General features: G+C 45.7%; 1 protein-coding gene and 1 non-coding gene across 13 annotated transcripts in view; both read left to right on the forward strand.

Annotated features, from left to right (window-relative positions):
* ATXN1 (ataxin 1) overlaps positions 1–23,475 on the forward strand; it is a 424,117-nt gene extending 400,642 nt beyond the window's left edge. For 11 of the 12 annotated variants that reach the window (XM_045497312.1, XM_045497308.1, XM_045497309.1 and 8 more), the window contains one exon: positions 15,556–23,475. In XM_045497312.1, the coding sequence (XP_045353268.1) occupies positions 15,556–16,086 (531 nt within the window). In that variant the 3' untranslated portion in view covers positions 16,087–23,475. The remainder of the gene's footprint in view (positions 1–15,555) is intronic. The other variant, XR_006717031.1, reaches the window with a different exon arrangement.
* LOC123610072 lies at positions 12,089–12,213 on the forward strand. Its single transcript, XR_006718097.1, has one exon. It is a non-coding gene; the product is annotated as a small nucleolar RNA SNORA40 (small nucleolar RNA).
* Positions 23,476–24,251: the final 776 nt, after the last annotated feature.

The following is a 24,251-nucleotide window of genomic DNA, read 5'->3' on the forward strand; positions in this document are numbered from 1 at the left end:
CCTCCAGGCTGGGAGCTTCCTCGGCCGTTGAGCCCAGATCTCCTGGGAATGTTTCCATTGAGGACTTTGAAAAACCCCAGAAGTGACAGCGCCTCCCTCACGTTTGAGTTGAAAATGGTCATAGTATAGCTGATATTTGGGACATTCAAAAATAAGTAAAAAATAAATAAATAAATAAATAAATAAATAAATAAATAAATAAGACAAACTAGTTCATGGTTTAAATTGTTTTGAGCGGACTTTTAAGAGATCAAGTTTTAGGGGAGGGGGGATTTTCGAGGGTTTTCCAGAAGGGCTTGGGAGTGACCAGATGTCAGGTCTCGCACAGTGTCAGGGGGCCTGCGATGCCAAGAGCTTTTAGCCCCCAAAGATTTCTTTTTTATGGTACAGCGTCACTATAGGCTAACGGTCTTTGGTTCGGGACCAAGTAAGATGTCTCAAAGTTCAGATTAAAAAAAAAAAAAAATGCGAAACAGCAGGACTTTTCTTTAAGCGGCGTCATTATTTCGAACTCCCTCCCCGTCTGTGGTTGCCGCTCTCTCCCTCCTGCCTAGGTAGTGTTGGAGGTGGGCACTGGAAGGAAAAAATGAGTTGTCTTGGAACAGGCTCCAGGTGAAGCATGGAAATAAACAGGAATGCAAGTGAATGTGTTTTCTCATGGCACCTTTAATCCTTAAAGCGTTACTGTGAACGGGGGAGGGCCCAGGAAGAGGCGTTACTTGGAAATGCTCCTGGTTTGCATGTGAACCTCTTTCACCCCGAGAACACAGAACGGCTCCAGCCGTTCTCATGGCCAAGGGCTTCCCAGGCCTCTTAAGCTCTCGAATCAACCAGGCAGTTCTGGAGAGGAAGCATCTCTATGTTTTCCCTGCCCGATACTTTGCACAACGGACGCTCGCATGATAGAGTCACCGGCTTCCCCGTGAGTCCCATTTCCTCCGGCAGCCAGACCACGGGTCTCTTTGCCTACACACGACCAAGGTGCAAATGAGGAGGTAGGAGATTTATCATGGCCTGTTCGCAGGTCTGTCCGGGCAGCCCCGCGCGGGGGTGTCGCGTGCCAGGAAGGACGGCTGCCTGCTCAAAAGGGGGTTCGGTTTTTGAGCTGTAAAAACAAAAGTGCAAGGCCCCCGACGCAGCCAGTGATGTGTCGCTTTCCCCAGAAGCCTATCAGAAACAGGCTGACATCATCACTGCTAAAATACTCCACCAGCTGTGTTTGCCACTGGTGACAGGAGAGAATCAGAGAGAGAGCGAGAGGGGGGAAGGAGGAGGGGAGCCAGGGAAGTGATATCTGGATGTAATTTACGTTCCAAGGGCCGAGAACTTTCCTCCCTCATCCCTGTGGTGCTGAGGATTGTTCTGCCCCCACCCAGGCCTGGAGAATCAGCCGTGTCTTCTCGACTGGCTAGAAATCACTAACGCTTGCACCCACGGGGAGATGTAGGAATGTGCAAATTGTTTAACTTAACTAGCAAAAAAATCACCAAATTGATTGGGGAAGTGGTGGGAGGAGGGATGGTTTTCTACAACCCAGATGGATGGCTCTATGACTTTAAATCCTGCGTGGAAGGGCTGCTTGACCTCAGACAACCTACCACGAGCCTCCCCTTTGGACGCAGCGGGCCACGGTGGGGAAGGCCCGGGCCTGGTCGCCTACGAGACGTGTTGCTTTCCCCTTGAGCCATGGTTTTTCTCATCCCCGAGACAGGCAAATGATTCCTCGTACGAGGGGCCCACTCTCTTTTTGTGATCCTGGGCTTTTCTGCCTCGCAGCTCAGAGCTTCTAGAAACTACCCACCTTGGCCCGGCGAGCCAAAATCCACACGGGGACACTGAGGGCATCTCTGCTGACCTCGTGCTCGTAATCAGCACCAAGACCTCATGGGAACCAAACCAACCCGTGTGAAACTGAGAGGTTTCTCGTTTGGCTGATTATTTGGAGGAGCTGAACTAATTACTGTTGTAGCAAGACGCCCCCAGTGTCGTCTCCAGCTGAAGCTGCAAACGAGGCAGCGTAGGAGAGAAACACTGCTGCCTGTTTGTCCCTGTCCCTGCGGCTCTGCCATATCCAGCGTGGTCATTCTCTCTGCCCAGGCAGCGTCTTTGCCCCCTGTGCCCAGCCCGCTGCCGTGGGAGAAGACAAAGGGAACTTCAGGTGCGATCCGGCCTCTCGGTGGCCACTCTGGGTAGCACAGGTAGCACATTGCACCCCAGACAGGAGAGCCCCCCGCCCCCGCTGCCCTCATGCTTGGTGATCCTGCGTAACAGCCCCGGTGGACGACAGAATCGCTTTCCTCGGGCCTCACTCCCAAATACAACAATCCACTTGAAAAGCTTTTCCAGGATGGAGCCTGTAAGTCCGTGGCGAGTCCCAGAGGGGACCCCCAGCGCTAGCGTGAGCCAGCGAGGTTCGCTAAGGGGATGGGGCGTCCTCTGCGTGGGAAGCAAGTTAGCTGGTAGGAAGATGCAGGCTCTGCAGGTAAAAGTACCTGAGTCAGATCGGTCTTCCACTCCAACAGTAGTGCAGGGACCTTGTGCACATTGGGCACAAGTGAGTGCACACATACTTCATCGTGTATGTTGTCTCAGCCTTCCAGTCGGCTCTCGTGGTGGGAGGAATTAGGGTTGTTGTAAGGATTAAAGAAAACGTGTTCAAAGGAACCGGCACAATACGTAACGCCCAGCGGGCCCTTGAGAATATTACTGTCCCTCCCTTCTTCCAACTTACGTGGCTTTGGCCCTGAGAAGCAAAAAGTTAGCTTCGGGAAAATAAATGAAAGGCTTCACGCTCTGAAAACAATTTATGGGGCGCGCCTGGGTGGCTCAGTCAGTTCAAGCGTCCGACTTCAGCTCAGGTCATGATCTCGCGGTTCATGGGTTCGAGCCCCTCATTGGGCCCTGTGCTGACAGCTCGGAGCCTCGGATTCTGTGTCTCCCTCTCTCGCTCTGCGCCTCCCCCGCTCATGCACCGTCTCTGTCTCTCAAAAATAAATAAATGTTAAAAACTTAAAAATAAAATAAAAATTTATGGAAGGGGAGGCAGTCTAGAAACAGCCCAGAAAGAAGGGTGACGTTCTCTTAACACGCGCAATAAGCCGTTTTTACCCTGCCTGTATTCCTGGGGTGTATTCCCATGAGTGGCCCCCCTGAGCACCCTACCACAATTCCTCCAAGGAAGCCTAAATGACCTGCTAGCTAGTATGCGTAGAGACCAACTATATTTTTCTGAGCATGAGCTGGACTGGAGGGATGCATTGGTGGCCCCGCCATCCACGCAGTAAGAGACCCAGAAATGGAGGTTTCGGGCGCCTCTCTTCTGTCAGGTGCCCGCTGGGGGAGCCCCTGCCCAGGACGGCCCCTCCCGGGGAGGCTTCCGGTTCCATCTGGCAAATGTGTTCTGCCCGTGAGCAGTCTCCCCACACCCCTGTCTCGGGCTGCCCAGGCTCCACTTTGCTAAAGAGGGACACAAAACTGGCACAAAGGGACTGTAGTGAATTTTATTTTAATTTTTTTTTAACGTTTATTTATTTTTGAGAGAGAGAGAGAGAGAGAGAAAGAGAGTGAGCTGGGGAGAAGCAGACAGAGAGGGAGACACGGACTCCAAAAGCAGGCTCCAGGCTCCGAGCCATCAGCACAGAGCCCGACGCAGGGCTCGAGCTCACGGACCGCGAGATCATGACCTGACCGCGAGATCATGACCTGAGCCGAAGTCGGACGCTTAACCGACTGCGCCACCCAGGCGCCCCTCATTCCACTGTTTCTAACTTGACGGCTGTGTTGTGTGACTCATCAGTGGTAGCATTGTGCTTTAATGGATTAGCTGGTGCCTAAAAATCGCCAGGGCCCTCGTGCGAACAGCACAGAAGTCTGCCGAGTCCCCTAGCAGCCAGAGCAAGCCGACCCGCCAACATTTCACGTGTGGGGCTTGGTGGGAATGAATCCTAATGTATCAAAAAAAATAGATAGTGACCGCCCTGTGTGCCAAAGCCTGGAGCCGGACCTGTGGTCCGGTTATTGGTGCTAATCCTCCTCTCTGCGTGAGTGCCAGAAAGGCTCCGGCAGAGAAATAGCATCAAACCACAATTTGTTTATGTGTCTGCGTCCCCTTTAAAAAAAAAAAAAAGGAAGGAAAAATGCTCTCCTTTAGCCTATGCGTGATATCAGTGCCCCCAACCAGGTGGTCTTACGTATATTTTTGAAGCAGCCTCTCGTTGTTGCTTGTAGCCGGTTTTTAGTTAATTAGGCTTTATTGTTGAAAGTAGTTTTAAGTTTGGGGGGGGGCGGGGGCGGTGGCGCGGAAAGTACACGTATTCCCAGACACATAGTTTCCCCTGTTATTAAAATCTTGCTTCTACGTAGTACATTGGTTCCGGTAGTCGAGCCAGTGTTGATACGTGATTATGAACCTAAGTCAGTAGCTTTCATGAAGGCTCACTCTTTGTGCTCTACATTCCGTGGTTTTGGCAAATACCTAATGTCATGTGTTCGGCATTCCTGTATCATCCAGAGTAGTTTCGCTGCCCCCAAAACCTGTGTTTCACCTACGCGTGCTCCCTGTCTCCACCCCCGTCCTGGAGCCCTGACGACCACTGATCTTTTCACACGTCTGTAGTTCTGCCTTTTCCAGAATGTCATATAGCTGGAATCACACAGTATGTAGCCTTTTCCGACTGGCTTCTTTCCCTCGGCAATACGCATTTAAGGTTCTTCTATGTCTTTTAGTGGCTTTGATACGGCATTTCTTTTTAGCCCTGAATAACATGTTGTTTTCCTAAGGCACGCTTTTTAAGACCCCGGGGTGGGGGGGGGCAAGTGGGATAGAATCTGTCACCCCAGTGACCTGTTGAGTCAGATCCTAAAGGGGCCTCCCCCGCAGAGAAGGCTCGGGAGTCAGGCTGCAGGGTATGAGAAGAACCCAACGTATCATTCAGGATTTGTGTCTGGGGGTGTCTCTGAACCAGGGTGTGGGTTTACTGAAAACCCTGCAATGTTTCCACCAAAGCCTGAGTCAGGTTCCGTGTTTAATGTGATTACATGTTTAAATAGGACACTCGAGGGGCGCCTGGGTGGCTCAGTCGGTTAAGCGTCCGACTTCAGCTCAGGTCACGATCTCGCGGTCCATGGGTTCGAGCCCCGCGTCGGGCTCTGGGCTGATGGCTCGGAGCCTGGAGCCTGCTTCGGATTCTGTGTCTCCCTCTCTCTCTGCCCCTCCTCCGTTCATGCTCTGTCTCTCTCTGTCTCAAAAATAAATAGACGTTAAAAAAAAATTAAAAAAAAATAAATAAATAGAACACTCGATATTCTTCCACTCGACTGAAGAGTTGTGACTGCTTTTATTAGTGATTTTTAAACACCGAAATAAGTGGGTCTCTCACTTAGCCCTGCTAAGTGGATCATCACTCCAGCGTTTTCTGATTTTCTGGAGGTTGAGAATGTAGGTAGTCACGCACACTGGCCTTCAAGGAAAGTAGATGGGCGCTTTTTTTTTTTTTTCCTGCTGGTAAAACAGGATCGAGAATTTCACTTGCGCACGAAGTTGGCGATTCCCAGCGCAATAATTTCACCCAAAGCAAGACATGTTCGTGGAAGCCCAGCCTCGGAGAGATCTCATTGATCCCGGGTATCGGTGGAGTTTGGGCCAGTGCCAAGCAAAAATGTTTTGTAAAACAGATGTCCTTCACATTTGTGAAGACAGGGAATTCTTGTGGAGGAAAGGGGAGACATATTTAAACAACAGACGTTTTGTTTTCTTTATATCTTGTTTTTGGTGATATGTACATATGTGTGTATATAGACAGAGCACCAATCTAAGATAGAAAGAGACAACCAAACGGCATAAATATGCGGCTCTGCATGCAGTGTTTAGATGCACTGGTAGTTGACTAAGTAGTTAAAGGAATGTTATTACACTTACACACAGAGGAGCTAAAAATCATCTTCGAAAGCCAGTCCTTAGCCAGACCAGGAAGGTGACATTGAATAAATACTCATCAGCCCAGAAGTGAGGCTGCGTTGCCTCCCTGTCTTGATTCACCCATCCTGAACAGAAATCGGAGGGGATTGTTTTAGAGGTTGGTTGAAGGGGGCTGAGGAGGTGGGGGGAGCGAGCAAAGGGGTGTGCCTGCCGCAGCAGGAGGAGGGCAGGAAAGGGTGGGAGAGGATGAGAGGTAACTCGCCCCTAAAAAGGAGGGTGCTGGCTACAAGGCCTCCAGACATGAAAGGCAGAGGGGCCTCAAGCTGACATAGGACAAAAGCTATTCATGGTCACATTTTATCCTGCAGACTGCTCAAAGTGTTTGGGAAAGAATGTATTTATGGGTTGAAAAAAAATGGGCTGTGGCGAGCTGCCAGAAGTTATGTAACGTGCTTCGGTTGTATATGACACTGCCCTCCTAAATATAGTTTCGTTGGGGTTTAATCAGAGACCGTTTGCACCCCGACATGATCATCAAATGAATTAGTGATCGTTAGCCCCTCTGAAAGAGCAAAAGGGAACCCAAGAGTGGAGAGAAGGTAACTGAAGTGTGATTCGGTGAGGTCATGACCAGCCTGACAGGGGAGTGATGAGTTAAGGCAGCTATCGCTCAGCCCAGAAAGCTGCCTGTTCAGCGGGGAGCCAGACCCAGGGAAGGTTCTGCTCCTCTCCCTGGGGAGGACGAAAGTCCAATTTAGTCCCAGCTGGTGAAAACAAGCAAGGTCAGGCAGAGCCTTTCAGTGTCTAAACATTGACCTCTGTTGGCCAGTGGTGGCATTGCAGTGTTTTTACACACGGGAAGCAAACAGGGGGCTGAACGTGCCAGAAAGTATCCCACGCTCTGGGGATAGAACAATTGAGCAAAACAGGCAACATCTCAGCACCCCCCTCCAGAGCATATGGTCTTAAGGGATCCTGGGGGAATCGGTGAAACAGGCAAACAAATGTATAAGCAAATTTGTATTTTGTTTTTATTTATTTTTTTATTTTTTAACGTTTATTTATTATTGAGAGAGAGAGAGCATTAGCGGAGAAGAGGCAGAGAGAGAGGGGGAGACACAGAATCTGAAGCAGGCTGCAGGCTCTGAGCTGTCAGCACAGAGCCTGACACAGGACTCGATCCCACGAACTGCAAGATCATCACCTGAGCCGAAGCCGGACTCTCAACCGACTGAGCCGCCCAGGCTCCCCATCAGCAAATTTTTTACCTAATGCATCAAAAGATAAGAAGTGATAGGAGAAAAAATAAGACAGCCCAGAGAGGGTACGGATACTAGGGACGGAGGGTCATTACTTTAAATCATGGTCAGTGAAGCTGTCTCTGAAAAGGGGAATGGAAGACCATGGTCCACAGGGCAGAAAGGACTCCACATGGAGGGAACATCCAATGCCCAGCCCCAGATGCTCAAGTGTCTTTAGAGTTAAAGGGTCAACAAGGAGACAAGTGTCGCTATAGTGCAGTGAGTGGGGGCAGGGGCACACGCAGGCCACGTTGGGCTCGTCATGGCAGCTTTTTCTGCCAGGGAGAAGCTGGCTTGGCCAAGGCAGTGGTGGTGGAGGCAGTAAGAAATGGTTTCGTTCTGCATATATTTGGAAGAGGGAACCAACAGGATTTGCTGGTAATTTGGAGGTGTGCCGTGTGCTAAAGAGCCCAGTACGTTGTGACTCCCAGGCCTTTGACTTGAACCCCTGGAAGATCGGGATGCCATTCACGGAGAGGGGGAAGAACAGAGCCGGCGTCATTGGGCAAGGGCACATCAGGAGGTCTGTCTTGGACACGTAAAGCTTGAGTGGCCCATAGACACCCAAGTGGACGCCATCAGCTAACATGGTCGCCATTATCCAACTACGCCCTTGTGAAGTTACTTGTTTCATGTGCACGTCCTGCCTCCCCACTGAAGGCGAGAACTGGATCTTTAACCCCAGGAGCTCTTCTCCAGTCCTTAACACTTAGCAGGGGCTCTGGGTTACGTGAATCCAGTGACTGCAACCTCTGGAGTGTGAATCCTTGATCAGTAATATGTTGAAGCTCTTGGTACCGTAGGGAAGACCCACATGGGTCTCCGGGGCAAACAGTTCACCTAGTCGTTGTTCTGGTTTAAAGTAACATCATGTCACCGAATCCCACCATCTATGTTTCATATGGAAAACAGTACCTGTTGGCAGTGGCGTGTTTTGAGGTAGATAATGCTCTTCGTCAAGGGAATTTCAAGCAGGTAGACCTTCCCACGTGTATTCTCATGGAAAAATCCCTTGGTGTGATCTCTTCAGGAACTATTAATGATCACTTAACCTTTAAGGATGCTTACATCCTTCTGACAAACCCAATTATGCGATAAGAAGAGGTTTGTTATGAATACTATAGTGTGCTTATTTGAGATATGTGCAGCAAGAGTTTGACTTTCACCAAAGAGAGAGAAAATTCTTATTTTAGGGCACATATATGCAGACAAAAAAATGCATTATCTAGATAATTCAGTCTATGTAATTAGGATAAATCTTAGTGAGGATAAGTAATTAGTAATTAGTAAGGACAAAAAGAACATTTGGCCTAAGCCATGCAAGTCCACAATGATCAGATTATCGAATAGCCTTTTTTAAAAAATATTTATTTATTTTTAAGAGACAAAGTGCGAGTGGGGAAGGGACAGAGAGAGAGAGAGAGAGAGAGAGAGGGACGGAGACACAGAATCCGAAGCTGGCTCCAGGCTCTGAGCTGTCAGCACAGAGCCCGATGCGATACGGGGCTCGAACCCACCAGCTGTGAGATCGTGACCTGAGCCAAAGTTGGACGCTTAACCGACCGAGCCGCTCAGACACCCCTATTGAATAGTCTTTCTCCCCTAATTTGCGTAGACCCAGCTGAGGATGGGCAATGTGGCATCTTTTCCCAGGATAGCAGAGCTTCTCTGGGAAGAGCCAAAGCCAGAATTTAGGAGGAAGGGACCAAGAGCAAGCCTTTGAAGGGGTAGAGAAGATTTTCCCAAACCTATCCAGTTAGAAATAAATTCTATTATCATCAGCCCTTTAGTCCATGCCTCAAATATTCTCCTCTCTCCTCCTCTCTTTTCTTACATGAGTTTTTAGGTAGGCTGTTCAAGTTAGAGACCACGTTGCAGCATTTAATTCTAAGACTTGCCTTTGGAGTCTTGAGATGAAAGAGTAATGAAGGGCTTTCAAAATGCCCCCAAACATTACGGTGTGTATAATGGGAAGCATACGGATCTGCGTCATAGCTGTTGGAATCGTCAGTGACGTTACCTCTTATAAAGGCCACGAAGACAAGCTCTTCTTAAAAATTAGTCAACAGATACTTGGTAACATGTAGACGTTTGCAGTGAGATTGGTTTACGCATAGACAGTAAATGTTATATTCAGAATATGAACTCTTGGCTGCTCTGAGGAGTTTCTGGAATATGGCTCCCACACCAGGAACCTGTCCATTAGTAGATGTTGGGCTGTCTGTCAGCAAGGAGACAGACTCCACCCAGTAGAAGGGATCATCTAGGAAAAGGCAAAGCCAAGAAAGAGGCCATTGTGTTTAGAAATAGGGTTTATGATATTAGGAACATCACATTACCTCTGACTGGTGTTAGGCAGAGATAAGCAAATACGTTCTTTTTTTAAAATATATATATATATATATATATATATATATATATATATACACACACACACACACATATACATATATATATATATAATTTATATAGAATATATAAGTTATATAAATTTATTGTCAAATTGGTTTCCATACAACACCCAGTGCTCATCCCAACAGGAAACAGATTCTTATGAGGTATTTACACTTGAGAACGTTGTTTCTGTGACTTTGAGTTACAGCTAAAGAATCCCCACTTGAGGGGCACCTGGGTGGCTCCATCGGTTAAGCGTCCAACTTCGGCTCAGGTCGTGATCTCACACTTTGTGAGTTCGAGCCCCGCATTGGGCTCTGTGCTGACAGCTCAGAGCCTGGAGCCTGCTTTGGATTCTGTGTCTCCCTCTCCCTCTGCCTCTCCCCTGCTTGTGCTCTGTCTCTCTCTCTCTCTCTCTCTCTCTCTCTCTCTCAAAAATAAATAAACTTAAAAAAATGTTTTTTAAAGAATCCCCACTTGAAGCAGGATTTGTTCCTTCTGGATGATGTTGACGCTCTAAGAGGTTTGGGATGGGATTTATGGAGCCAGCTCCAAGTGGGTCCTTCCCATTTGGAACTCAGTGGGCGTCCTGATATGATACTGTAACTTGTAGGTATACTTGTACATACATATATGCAAATATACATGTGTGCGTGATGTAATGCAATTCTGTAAGTGAATAGCAGCCTCATCACCCACTTATGTAGGGAGACTAGAATTGTATGAGTAGATATAAGGCCCCCAGTACTTCACAATTTTCTGAATGATGAAATAAATCCATGAGCTCATGCCATTGGATCTTATTTATTTCAAGTAAACATTTACCACTGTTGGGGGGAGTGCGAATGTTAAATTCCTCTCTTTTAGTGGGACTATAATAGCTTTGTTCACAGGGGCAGAAATCGGGAGCATATGAAAAGAAAATGGGTTTGGAGGGCCAAAGACTGGGATTAAATCACTATTCCATGATCTTACAGCTAGGATGTTAGGCAAGTGATCTAATCTGTTGGAGATATAGTTTCTTATTTGTAAAATCGGAACAATAGTACCTTTTTTCACTAGTCTATTGTGAGCCTAAACAAAGTATTTTTTGTGAAGTCCGTACCTAAATGTTTGACAGGTACTAGACATTCAAGAATCTTTAGCTCTCTTTACATTATTAAAATAGCCCGGGGGCGCCTGGGTGGCGCAGTCGGTTAAGCGTCTGACTTCAGCCAGGTCAGGATCTCGCGGTCCGTGAGTTCGAGCCCCGCAGAGCCTGGAGCCTGTTTCCGAGATTCTGTGTCTCCCTCTCTCTCTCTGCCCCTCCCCCGTTCATTCTCTGTCTCTCTCTGTCCCAAAAATGAATAAACGTTGAAAAAAAAAAGACCAAGGCTGCTTGGTATTAAAATAGCCCAGAACAATGAAGTTTTCCCCCCGATAATATGCACATTTATATGGGCTCCTGTTCACACGCACGCTATAGTAATAAGCTTGCACATAAATTCACTCCAGTTGTCCCCTCTATAAATACTATGCCTTTTATGGAGCAAATGAAGTATATCCCTTAATAAGTGTGTGTAGAACCAGATAAATCGTAGTTATCAAAAAAGATAAAGTAGATAAACTAGAAAGCCACAATCCATATAAATTACATGGAAATGTGCTACTTTGGGGGTTTGGGGATATTTCATTATTTTTTAAGTTTATTTATTTATTTTAAGAGAGAGAGAGAGAGAGAGAGAGAGACAGAGAGAATCCCAAGCAGGCTCTGCACTGTCAGCACAGAGCCTGACACGGGCTCAAACTCATAAACCATGAGCTCATGACCTGAGCCAAAATCAAGAGTCAGAAGCTTAACCAACTGAGCCACCCACGCGCCCCTAGGTTTGGGGGGTATTTTAATTACTTACGTGTTTGTGTACGTGTGCCTGTGTACAAAATTCAACAGAATGTTTTTAATATTATTACAGTCAATATTATTTTGACTTACCTCCATCTATCATTTTCATTGTTCTTCCTTCTTCCCTGCATCTGCAAACTTCCACCTAGATTGATTTTTTTCCTCTACCTAAAGAATACTCTGTAGCATTTTCTTTAGTGCAGATCTCTGGTGGTGAATTCTCTTAATTACTATTCATCTGGAAAATGTCTTTATTTTGCCTTCATTCCTGAGGGATCCTTTTGCTCAATATAGAATACTTGGTTGGCAATTCTTTTTCTTTAGTGCTTTAAGGATATTCCATTGTCTTCTGGACAAAACAGTTCCATTTTTTTGTCAGTAACTTTTTCATTTAAGGAATTTCACGTGATTCCTCCCACTGTCAGTCATCTTAGTTCTTCCAAAGTCGGAATCACAATCTTCAAAATAGCTGTTTTAAAAAGAACTTGTGTTCAGTCCACAATTGTCACTTTCACTGCCAAGTTCTTTCGGTTGGGCTTTTCTGATCTCCGCTTGAATATGAACACACATCAAAAATTCCCCACCTGTAATCTTTGCACTTGATGTTGGGCTTGCTTAGCTCATAGACAAAGACTTAGACAAGTGGGAAAAACAAATCCTCTTTTGCAACCCAGAACTCATCGTTGAATGTGAGTTTGACACAGATAAGAAGGAACATGATACTTAAAATAGTCCCTTGGGGAGCCTGGGGGCTCAGTTGGTTAAGCGTCAGACTTCGGCTCAGGTCATGATCTCACGGTCTGTGGGTTCAAGCTCCGCATCGGGCTCTGTACTGACAGCTCAGAGCCTGGAGCCTGCTTCCGATCCTGTTTCTCCCTCCCTCTCTGCCCCTTCCCTGTTTGCACTCTGTCTCCCTCTCTCACCCAAAAATAAATAAACATGAAAATAATTTACAAAAATAAAAATATTTTTCCTACTTAGGGGTTAGACCTTCTTGAATCTGTGGATTGTTGTCTCATACCAATTTTGGAAAGTTTTTAGCAGTTATCTCCTAAAAAATGTCACTTGTGCCCCGTGATCTCTCTCTCCTCCAGGTGGAATGCAATTTATTTGTCTGTTGGGTCTTCTCCATGTGTCTTCTGTGTCTCTCCTGTGTCCTCTGTGTCCGTGATTTTTGTGTCTCTGTGTCTCATTCTGCATGGTTTCTTCCGAAGCTCAAATTCAGGAATCCAGTTCATTGGTTCTGTCATCAGCCGCATTTATTCTGTTGTAAAACTCATTGCGTTTTTTTTTTTTTTAGTGAATATATGTTTCTTCATTCTAGAATTTCCATGGATCTTTGGAACACAGGTTCTAGATCTCTACCAAAATCCTCAAGCTTGTCTTTAATCTCCTTAAATACTATAAGCATAGGTTATTTTTTAAAATATTTTTTGAAGTTTATTTTTGAGAGAGAGAGAGTGTGTGTGTCCATGAGCAGGGGAGGAGCAGAGAGAGAGAGGGAGAGAGAGAATCCCAATCAGGCTTCATGCTGTTAGTGCAGAACCAGATGCAGGGCCCAATCTCACAAACCTGTGAGATCATGATGCCGACTGAGCCACCCAGGAACAACCCCCCTTTTTTAAGTCTTTTTGAAAAATGCTTATTGGGGCGCCTGGGTGGCGCAGTCGGTTAAGCGTCCGACTTCAGCCAGGTCACGATCTCGCAGTCCGTGAGTTCGAGCCCCGCGTCAGGCTCTGGGCTGATGGCTCAGAGCCTGGAGCCTGTTTCCGATTCTGTGTCTCCCTCTCTCTCTGCCCCTCCCCCATTCATGCTCTGTCTCTCTCTGTCCCAAAAATAAAAATAAACGTTGAAAGAAAAAAAAAATGCTTATTTATTTTTGAGGAGGGAGGGGCAGAGAGAAGGAGACAGAATCCTAAGCAGCCCCCACTGTCAGCGCAGAGCCCGATGCATGGCTCAAACTCACAAATGGTGAGATCACGATCTGAGTCTAGGTCATTTTAATGTCTGCGTATCTGATGATCCTACATCAGAAGCCCCCGAGGGTCTGTTTCTATTATCTATTGTTTCTACTGGTTTTTTATTCACGTCTTCTGGTCTATTCGTGGACCTCATCCCTCTTTTTTAATTGAATGTCTTTTATTTGGAAATAATTGCAAATAATTATTTTTACTTGGAAACAATTCAGACCTTACCCTGATTTTAGGGGCTAGGATGATTAAAATCTGAGCTTCAGACTTTGAGAAGGCCTGTCTGCTTCTGGCTCACCTCACTTCTAGAGTGTAGAGCACTTTGGAGTCACAGCCCAAAAGAGTGGAGCTCCACCAGAGAGCATCCTCCCCTTGATATACCTGAAGGGTACCCTGAATTACATTCCCTTCTCCTCCCCACCCCCACCATGCTCTTGAGATTACCAAAAGTCCAGACCACTTGGTTTTGAAACGATTCCAGTTTGGAATGTGCAAATGCCCTCGGAGGAAAATAGCCCTAAACACCAGGTTTAAATCTCTAGACTGTCACCCTTTCCCTGAACCTTCCCCGGTGATTTTTCACTACCTTATTTTCTGTCTAGTGCCATAAGAAATAGTTTTTTTTACATTTTTCCCTTAGTTTTTGTTTACTTGGGTTTTGTTCAGAGTATTTGGTTGTCCTCAGCGAGAAAGAAGATTGGTCCGAATTACCTATTCTGTTACTTCTAGAAAAGCCACTGAAAATTGCCTCTTTAAAACGACTTCATTGGTTTTTTTTTCCCCTTTTTGTGTAGCATAAAGTTGAAGAAAATAAATTTCTAGGAAAATTAAACTTTTAGAACCTCAAGTGCATTTCAGCCTTACTTAATGGCAACAGTAAGACCTTCACTGGACAGTCTGCAAACCCCTACACCCACTGTCTCCTTGCCTTTTGTTCGTGTATCTCCACTTCCAGGAATGTCTTCTCCTTGCATCCACACCTGTACTCCACCCTGATTATTTTTTTAAACTGAGCACAGTGTATTAGACTTCCTTAATCACCTCTTCTTCAAACCGGTCTATGCCTTTTCTCTGCCCTCCAACAACTTAATAGTGTAGTAAAGTATTATCACCCCACTCGCCACATTGATTGGCAGTTACTACGTTCGGGGACCTCTTCTGCCTGCTTGATTGTGAACTACTCTGGGACCAGGACTTTTTCAGCTTATTTACTTAGCATAGTGCATGCATAGCACACGGTGGCAGAGGAAAGAGCAGCTTTGGGGAGGATAGTGAGCGCCCCCCATTTTGGGGAGTGGTTTTCAAACCAATGCACAGCCTGGTTTGAGCACCTGGAACTTGACCTTGGCGGGGCCAAGTACTTGCTCTCTCTGCCCAGTTTACCCTCTGCCCAACACTGCCCACCCCTCAATCCTCTCGAAATGCTGCCCAGCCTTCGGGGTCCCAGAAAAACGGGGAAGCCCTGCCTGTTTCCTCCAGCCTTCACCGGCTCTGCTCTCCCCGGGTTTTGAGTACACGGCTCATTTATCCGATAAATATTTATTAAGCTTCAACCATACACCAGGTCTCCTTTTAGGGGCCAGGGATACAGTGATAGAAACAGGTAAGTGCTGCCTGGTGGACCTCACATACAGCCTCATTCGGATTCCTAATCAGCTCTGTCAGACGTGAGAATGGCATTTGCCCAGTGAGCGGAGAAAGTGCAAGACTGTATCTTGTGCTCCAGAGCTGAACACTGAGCACCTGTTCCATTGCCCTTGGGGGCCGATCCATTTGTTCTAAGGGAGGCCAGCTATAGAGCTGATACTCAGTAAAATGATACTGTGAACACTAAATGGACTTTTTTTTTTTTTTTTTTTTTTTTTTTTTTTACTGGCTTCTACCCAGCACCTATATATGGTAAATACAGGTACAGCAAAAAATGAAGGGCCTCATTTGCGTGTGTTGGCGGATGAGGATCGCGGAACAGTCTTATTCCCTCCCCCGCCCCCCTTTGGCTTAGGCACGTGGGCGTGTATGAAATAAAACAAGACTAAAATGTCTTCATTTGTTTCCTTCTTCTTTGCTCTCTGTCTCTCACTGTCTCCGCAGGTCAGCGTGGAGGTTTTGGTAGAGTACCCTTTTTTTGTGTTTGGACAGGGATGGTCATCCTGCTGTCCAGAGAGAACCAGCCAGCTCTTTGATCTGCCGTGTTCCAAACTCTCTGTTGGGGATGTCTGCATCTCACTGACCCTCAAGAACCTGAAGAACGGCTCTGTTAAAAAGGGCCCGCCCGTGGATCCGGCCAGCGTCCTGCTGAAGCATTCAAAGACGGACAGCCTGGCGGGCAGCAGACACAGGTACACGGAGCAGGAGAACGGCATCAACCAGGGAAGCGCCCCGATGCTGTCCGAGAACGGCGAACTCAAGTTTCCAGAAAAAATAGCATTGCCTGCAGCGTCCCTGCTCACCAAAATCGAACCCAGCAAGCCCACGGCAACCAGGAAGAGGAGGTGGTCGGCGCCGGAGACCCGCAAACTGGAGAAGTCGGAAGACGAGCCACCTTTGACTCTTCCTAAACCTTCTCTAATCCCTCAGGAGGTTAAGATTTGCATCGAAGGCCGGTCTAACGTAGGCAAGTAGAGGCAGCGTGGGGAAAGGAAATTCGGCTCTCCCTTCTCATTTGTATCCAGATTACTGTACTGTAGGCTAAATAACACAGTATTTACATGTTACCCTCTTTAGGTTTCTGTTATAACCTTGTCATTAGAGTTACAGCTGGTGTTGCAGCAGGAGACCGGGGCACATGCTTTTCCAGGAGTGACAGCGGCAGGTGGGGGGGGAGGGGGGAAGGGCAGGGCCCGCGCAGGCTCCGGGCGTCCTGGGAGAAAGGAACGTGGCTTCCGAGCACCTGCCTTTTCCAGCTGCAGGGAAGCCGCGGCCCGGGCGCTGACTTCCGCCGGTTTCCTGTGCAGGTTCTGCGGGCAGGGAGCTGCCTGGGAGGGGAGGAAGGGGGCGTGTGGGCGTGCACTTGGGGGGCGCGGGTGCAAGGCGGGGGTGGAGGGTGTCTCCTTCCCTCTGCCTCCCTCTCTCTGGCACGGGCCTGGAGGTCCAGCCAGCAGGGCAGGGGCCTGGCGAGGGCCTCACGTGCAAAGCAAACATCAGGAACCCGGGTGCAGGGCCTGCTAGAGAGGCGTCCGACAGCAGACGGAAAGCCAACCGTGTAAAAGGACCTTTTTTTTTTTTTTCCCTCCAACATATTTTACAATAAAAGCAACTTTTAATCCTATAGAGATATATTTCCCCCTATGGGGCCTGACTGCACTGATATTTTTTTAGAGCAACTGCCACACGTGGGATTTCGTTTCTGCTTTACCAAGTGCAGTGATGTCGCCCGGGTGTCACGGTGGGCAGCGCAGCTTGGCGCTCCGCGCGGCGGGGGGGGGGGGGGGCGGGGGCGGGGCAGGGGCGGGGCGCTGCGGGGGAGCGGACCGCCCACTCTGGATTCTGTGCAGTGTTAGGAAAACCAATCAGGTTATCACATTGACTTCGCTCAAACCGCCCTGCCGAGAGCCGCGGAAGCGCTCCTCATTGGGTTTGCAAAATCTGGTCTTTTAACTCTAGTACTGTTTATAGTTCATGACTATGGACAACTCGGGTGCCACGGGTGCCACTTTTTTTCAGATTCCAGTGTGACGTGAGGAATTAGATTTTGAAGATGAGCATATATATATTACTATCTCTAAGCACTTAAAATGCTGTTCACACTTTATTACCAAGCATCTTGGTCTATCATTCAACAAGTACTGTATCTCCCTTTAAACTCTTTGGGAAGAAAAAACAAAACAAAACAAAACAAAAAATATATATAAGTTGCTTTCTTTTTTTTTTTTTTTTTTTTTTTTTCAACACTGTAACTACATTTCAGGTCTGCAGAGTTTCTCACGAGCAAGATATTGGAAGTTTCAATGTGGTTTAAAGGGATGAATGTGAATTATGAACTAGTATGTGACAATGAATGACCCCCAAGTACAGCCTGACAGGATGTACTTTTCACTTTGATGTTTGAGAAAGAGAAGTAAAGGCATATATGCAGAGCTGGCAGAGAAACTGAGAGAAAAGGGATGGAAAAAAGAATACTCATTTTTGTCCAGTGTTTTTCTTTGTAAGATGAACTTTTAAAAAACCTTGCGATTTGCACATCTTGAGTTTATAATTTGTGTGATATTCCTGCAGTTTTTATCCAATAACATTGTGGGAAAGGTTTGAGGGACTGAACGAGCATAAATAAATGTAGCAAAATTACTTTCTAACCTGCCTAAACTCTAGGCCATTTTATAAGGTTATGTTCCTTTCAGAATTCATTTTGGTCTTTCTACATCTGTCACAAAAAAAAAAACAAAAAAAAACAAAAAAAAAAACAAAAAAAAAACAAAAAAACAAAAACAAAAAAAAAAAACAGGTCTTAGCAGGACAACTCTGAGAATTTTCTTCAGACTCATTGAGAGAGTTTTCCATAAAGACATTTATATATGTGAGCAAGTTTTTTTAAATTACTTTATTGTTGTTATTAATGTTATTTTCAGAATGACTTTTTTTTTTTTTTTTCCATCTGAAATCAAATCGAGATTCAATGTTTGGTACAAACCCAGAAAGGGTATTTTACAGTTTAAGCCTTTCATCCCCAGAGACCTGAAATATTGTTTGTGGGTTTTGGGCATGTGTCTTAAAGTGCTTTAAAAAAATTACAATAACAAGGTTTTATAAGTAACGAGAAATTTTTAAATATTCTCACTTGGAGTGGCTGCAACTTATCTGAACAAATACTTCATCAGATTTTTCTTTTACTGCTGAAAGTAGTTCTTCTTCCATTTTACAAATTAAAAACATAATTTCTAATATCAACCCACATTTTGGCTATCTAGTATCTCGTTACATTTAGCTCTTACAAGAACTTCATGATATTTATAAACCATTTTCTGGGGTGTACCAAAAACATTTGCATAGGTTTAGCATAGCTAGAACTTTCTTTGGATTTCATTATCCTCTCAGCATGCTAGCAGAGAGCTGGGCGAGCCCATTCTTGCGGTCATACTGCTTGTTTAGAGCTGGTTTTTGTTTTTGTTTTTGTTTTTAAAGTTTCTGCTCAGAGACCTTGCTTAATCTTCCATATATTCTGCTCAGGGCACTTGCAATTTTAGGTTTTGTTTTTCTTTTTGTTTTGTAACCTTTAATGGTAAGAGGAATATGGGGCTGCCATATACACTTCGTCCTCCTCAATACCACTATTCACAGAAACTCACGCGGAAGCAGAAACACACATCACCGCCTTTCGACTCAACTTCCAGTATTGTGCTAACTGGATCCTCAACACCAACACTAAAAATGGGAAAACATACACGGTTCGGAGCAATAGGAACATCATCGTAATTTTTGTGCTTCTATTTCAGGTATAGGAATTCTTAAATAATTGGTTCTTTCTAAACATCATCCCATTTCACGCTCTTGCTTTTTTAGTGTGTGCAACACTTCCCGTGCCAACAGGTCTGACCAGTGTGCTCTAGTTAAAACTCATTCCCCATCCGGCCCCAGAAGGGCTGGAGGGAAGGAACCGGGAAGGAGAGCAGCTCCCGCCGTGAGCTCCCCACCACGGATGCTGAGTGCTGGGGAGGGGAGCTTTCAGGATCCCCATATGTATGTCACCCTGTTGCAGAAAGAGCCAATACAGGAAGGCTGGGGGACCAGCTTGAGTCCCTCTGTCACCATGAAGAATAGTGAATGTGCAGTGTGGGGAGGAAGCAGGTAGGTTCATTTCTAAGGCACAACCAAGATCCACCCATTCTCCAAGGTGTTTTCCAGAGCAGGTGGGTCCCTCCTCGGGTCTGTGTCCTGGAGACTTGGAGCTGTGCCTCAGAGCACGGGTGGGAAGTGTGGCCCGATGTGTGTGTATGCGCTCTGAACATGCAACCAGTGGCCATGGAGGGGCCCCTTTGAACAATGGCCACCACTCCTTAGTGGCAGCTTTCCCTTCAAATAGGAAGCACATCCCAAGGACAGGGAACCCCCTCTTGTTGGCAGACATTGGCCAGCTCCTGTGTAGCAAACATGACAATGAGAAGCATAGAAATTCTTCAGTGCCGTGCAGCTCACAAGGATCAGCCATGTGCCTCTGTACTATGTCCGCTTGGCAATATCTACTGACAGCCACCTTCAGTTCTTTCTTTCCTGTTTTCCATTTCTAAACTAATAACAGCAGGCCTTCTGCGTTTACAGTGGAACACAATCACCAAGAAATCAGTCAGGGCGAAAAGAAAAAAAAAAAAAAAAAAAAAAAAAGAAACCAACAATCAAGAACCTCTCTTTCTAGGGATTTCTAAATACATTAAAGGACTGTTCCTTAGAATGTTTAACGTAAGAATTATTTCAGTTTGTTTGGGCCACATTGCGGGGGTGGGGGGAGATACAAAGATGGATGCCACTTACCTCAAACCTTTTAAAGTGGAAATCCAAATTGCATTTTTGTTTGGACTTTCAGAATCATTTTCGATGTCGGTCAATTTTTTGTTTTGTTTTGTTTTGCCCAACTCAACCCAGTTAGGTGTGGGAGGATTGGATTTTTTTTTTTTCGTTGCTGTGGATCCCATTTCTAAGTCTGAATTGTGACCCGCTATGTTTTCTGTTAGGTGAGTGTGTTGGGTTTTCCCCCCACCAGGAAGTGGCAGCACCCCCTTTTCCCCTACAAGGAACTCTGCGGAACCTTTCTCACCTCTTACTCAGGGACGGGGCTGGTGTGTGTGTGGTACACTGACGTGTCCAGAAGCAGCACTTTGCTGTGGAGGAGGCTTGTACAATTTCAAGGAATGTTTGGATTTCCTGCATCTTGTGGATTACTCCTTAGATACTGCATAGATTGCAATATAATGCTGCATGTTCAAGATGAACAGTAGCTCCTAGTAATCATACAATTTACTCTTTGCACATAGTTTGATCTTTACTGAAATGTGTTGCCAAAATTTATTTTTGTTGTTGTAGCTTTGGAATTTTTTTTTTGTCTGTTTTTTAAGGAAACAATTGACAATACCCTTTAACATCTGTGACTACTAAGGAAACCTATTTCTTTCATAGAGGAAAAAAAAAATCTCAAAATGCTTTTGAAGACACTAATGCCATGTATTTCAGATGTGGGAGAAACAGCAGAGTTCTTGGACAGGAGGCCAGGCTTTGTGAGCCGTGTTGGTTGTCATGGCTACTGTTTCGTGAACCGCACGCAGCTCAACAAACTGGTCTGTTCTCTCCCAGAACCCTTTGCATTTCTATTTCCTAGTCACCCATGATGATTCCAGGTGGAAGAAGGGCCCGCAGTCTCGTGGCCCAATCCAGCGCCTTCAGCGGTGATATAAAAGGAAAGGAAATTACGCTTTTTATTTTTTAAAGTGGAGTGGGGGCCTTTGCTTCCACCTTTGTGTTTTTAACCCAGATTTTCTGAAATAGAGAATTTAGGAACACATCAAGTAATAACTATACAGAAAATATACTTTTTTATAAAGCACATGCCTATGCTATTGTGTTGGGTTGGTTTCCTCTCTTTTCCACGGACAGTGTTGTGTTTCTGTTGATAGGGAAACTCCAAAGAATTTGCACACCTCCACTCCGGAGCTGAGATTTCTTTTACATAGATGACCTCGCTTCAAATACGTTACCTTACGGATAGGATCTTTTCTTGTAGCACTATACCTTGTGGGAATTTTTTCTTTCTTTCTTTCTTTCTTTCTTTCTTTCTTTCTTTCTCTCTCTCTCTCTCTCTTTTTTTAAATGTACACCTAATTTGAGAAGCTGAAGAAGAAAAATTTTGAAGCACTCACTTTGAGGAGTACAGGTAATGTTTTCAAAAATTGCACAAAAGAAAAATGAATGTCGAAATGATTCATTCAGTGTTCGAAAGACATGGGTCTGTTGAAACAATGAGTTTCATACCTTGTTTGTAAAAACGGAAAAAAAGCATAAAGGTTGAAAGTTACATGTTGGTTTTTTTTTTTTTTTTTTGTATATAGAAATTTGTCATGTCTAAAATTATCAGACTTGTGTGGTTATGGCCTGGAAGAATTACTAGGTAAAAGGCTCTTAAACTATACCTACGCTTCCTTTATGTTTTTGTTACATAGAGCCCTCTGCGGAGGGAGGGCAACTCTGTATTCTGAGATTTGAGAATACTGTTCATTCCTGTGCTGAAAGTACTTCTCTGAGCTCCTTTCTTGGTTTAAACTCTCAAGCCATTGCAACTCCTTTTTCTTCAGAGATCTTGTTTCACATTGTCAGCACTTCCTGTTTCAATAAACCCAAAGAATATAATCCTGAACAAGAAGTGTTTGTAACAAGGGATCCTAGCTACCAGTAAAACAGAACTCATTATGAGGACAAAAAAAAAAAAAAGAAAAAAAAAAAAAAAAAAGAAAAGTTCAGCCTTCTTTCTCCGCCACCCCCCCCCCCGCACCTCATTTAAATGGGGGGTATAAACAAGAATTTCAATTGCAATGCTTCATTTTACTTTAATTTGGGGGGTTTTTTCTTTAATCTTGAGGCCAAAATACCCAGTAAAACACGGAACAACTTCTCCGAAGAGTCCTGTTCTGTCCCAGACACAAAGCAGCCAGCAGAAACTGGACAGCTGCGGGGACATTGAACAAACCCACCTACAGTTCTTAAATTCAGAATCTCAGCCCCTCCCTTACCATTCAATGCAACGTTTCTGGTAGCTGACATTCACCTGTACGATGGCGGGAGGGAACAGTGGCTTCAGTTTTTCACGTCCTTCGTGACTTGATACAAATGGTTCAGCTGTATTAAGATTAAGTGCATTTGGCCAATAGGTAGAATCGACACAGCAACAGTCTCTAAGAATTTCCGTCACTTTCCTTACCCGAAAGGACTCGAGTCTTCCACTGCAGATAATCGAAGACTTCACCCAAGTTTTCTTCCCCTTTAGTTTCGTTTGTTTGCTGTCTGGATGGCCAACGAGCCGGTCTCCTTTTCCATGGCCAGTCTGAAGGCTTGCGTTGGAAGTGCTGCTTACGGCATTCCTTGCCGGGCTAATATACCGTCCTCCGGGAATATCAAGTCTGACGTGACTGACGCTGGCTTAGAGCTGTGTCTTTACACGGCCGTTATCAAGAAGCTGGGCGTGTACGTTTCCTCTGGTTCTTCCAGGAACCACTGCTCTTATTATCTGGTCCAGGAATGGGGTCAACTGTTCAGTCCGTGAACATTTAGTTTGACACCTATACATTCGGTCCCGCGAATACTGCCCTTTTGGGGTGGTTTCTTCCGGCTCGGTGTTCACCTGTAAACCCATTTAGGGTCAAGTGAAAGGAGGTCTCGGGAGAGCCCTGCCAGTATTCGTGGTGGCCTTGGTTTAAGACAGTCCTAACTTCTGGCCAGTGGGGCCCTGGCCCCAGAGCCATCTCTGAGATTCGTACCACTGTCTGTTTTACTATCAGATCATTACCCACCAAACTTCCAATCGTATGCCTCCCACCGGCCAAGGGAAAAGAGACACCAGAACTTTGGGGCAATATCAGACTGACACGGCCAGTACAGAGGAGAACTAGGGAAGGAATGTTTTGCACCTTACTGAAAAGAAAACTTTTAAGTGCATACATAGTTAAGAGCTTTTATTGTGACAGAACTTTTTTCCATATGCGTGCATACTCTCTGTAATTCCAGTGTAAAATATTGTACTTGCACTAGCTTTTTTAAAACAAATATTAAAAAAAAAATGGAAGAATTCATATTCTATTTTCTAATCGTGGTGTGTCTATTTGTAGGATACACTCGAGTCTGTTTATTGAATTTTATGGTCCCTTTCTTTGATGGTGCTTGCAGGTTTTCTAGGTAGAAATTATTTCATTATTATAAGAAAACAATGTTTGATTCAAAATTTGAACAAAATTGTTTTAAACAAATTGTCTGTATACCAGTACAAGTTTATTGTTTCAGTATACTCGTACTAATAAAAATAACAGTGCCAATTGCAAATGTGTGTCCTTGCCTCTGTCAGGTGTTTCAAGACAAGGTTGAGAAAAGAATGGTAACCCCCCCCCCCCCTCGCCAGAATTAGCCCCGCTGTGATCGCGGGTCCGTTGCAGTGGGGAGTGGATGCAAGGCATTTGCCTTTCTTAGGAATGCTTTTCGGGGAGGTGGGGAGGAAGGCTTGGCCATGCAGGAGATGAGAGCCTGAGATAAAAGGCACGTTTCAACACCACTTTGGGCTTATTCAGTTCACGTTTATTTCCTCCTAGCTGAACAATGCTGTTTACAAGAGATCTTTGTTTCTAGACAGCATTTGGCAGCTTCACGGGACTCCAGTGGCCTTGCTACACACTGGTTAGTGGTCCCAAGGTGGAAAGTTCCTTCGGATTTCCTTTAGCTCATGCCTGTTAAAAAAAAACTAAGCAAGCCAGGGGGACCTCCTGACATGCGGAAAAGGAGCCCCCATTTGTCTCAAGAGCGCTGCTCGGTAGGTTTCCCCTGTGTCCGCTCTCAGGGAGAAGCGGCTTAGTTACCCCAGAAACTAATTCCCCGGGGACCCATGCCGACGGAGGCGCCCCCCATCTGCACGTGTGGCTATAAAATCCTTCTGCAGAGACGGAAGGGAGTTCTCAGTGCTAAATTCGGGGTTCTCACTGAGCCCAGGGAGGAGCGGGTAACCCCTTTCCTCTTGCTGTCCTCCTGGTTAGATGTTTGGGGGCGGGGAGCTCGCCAAGACTCTCCTCTGGGGACTTGGCATTGAGGCCCCGATGAGCTGTGAGCAT

Source organism: Leopardus geoffroyi, chromosome B2 (assembly GCF_018350155.1).
Source record: "Leopardus geoffroyi isolate Oge1 chromosome B2, O.geoffroyi_Oge1_pat1.0, whole genome shotgun sequence".
Lineage (NCBI taxonomy): Eukaryota > Metazoa > Chordata > Mammalia > Carnivora > Felidae > Leopardus > Leopardus geoffroyi.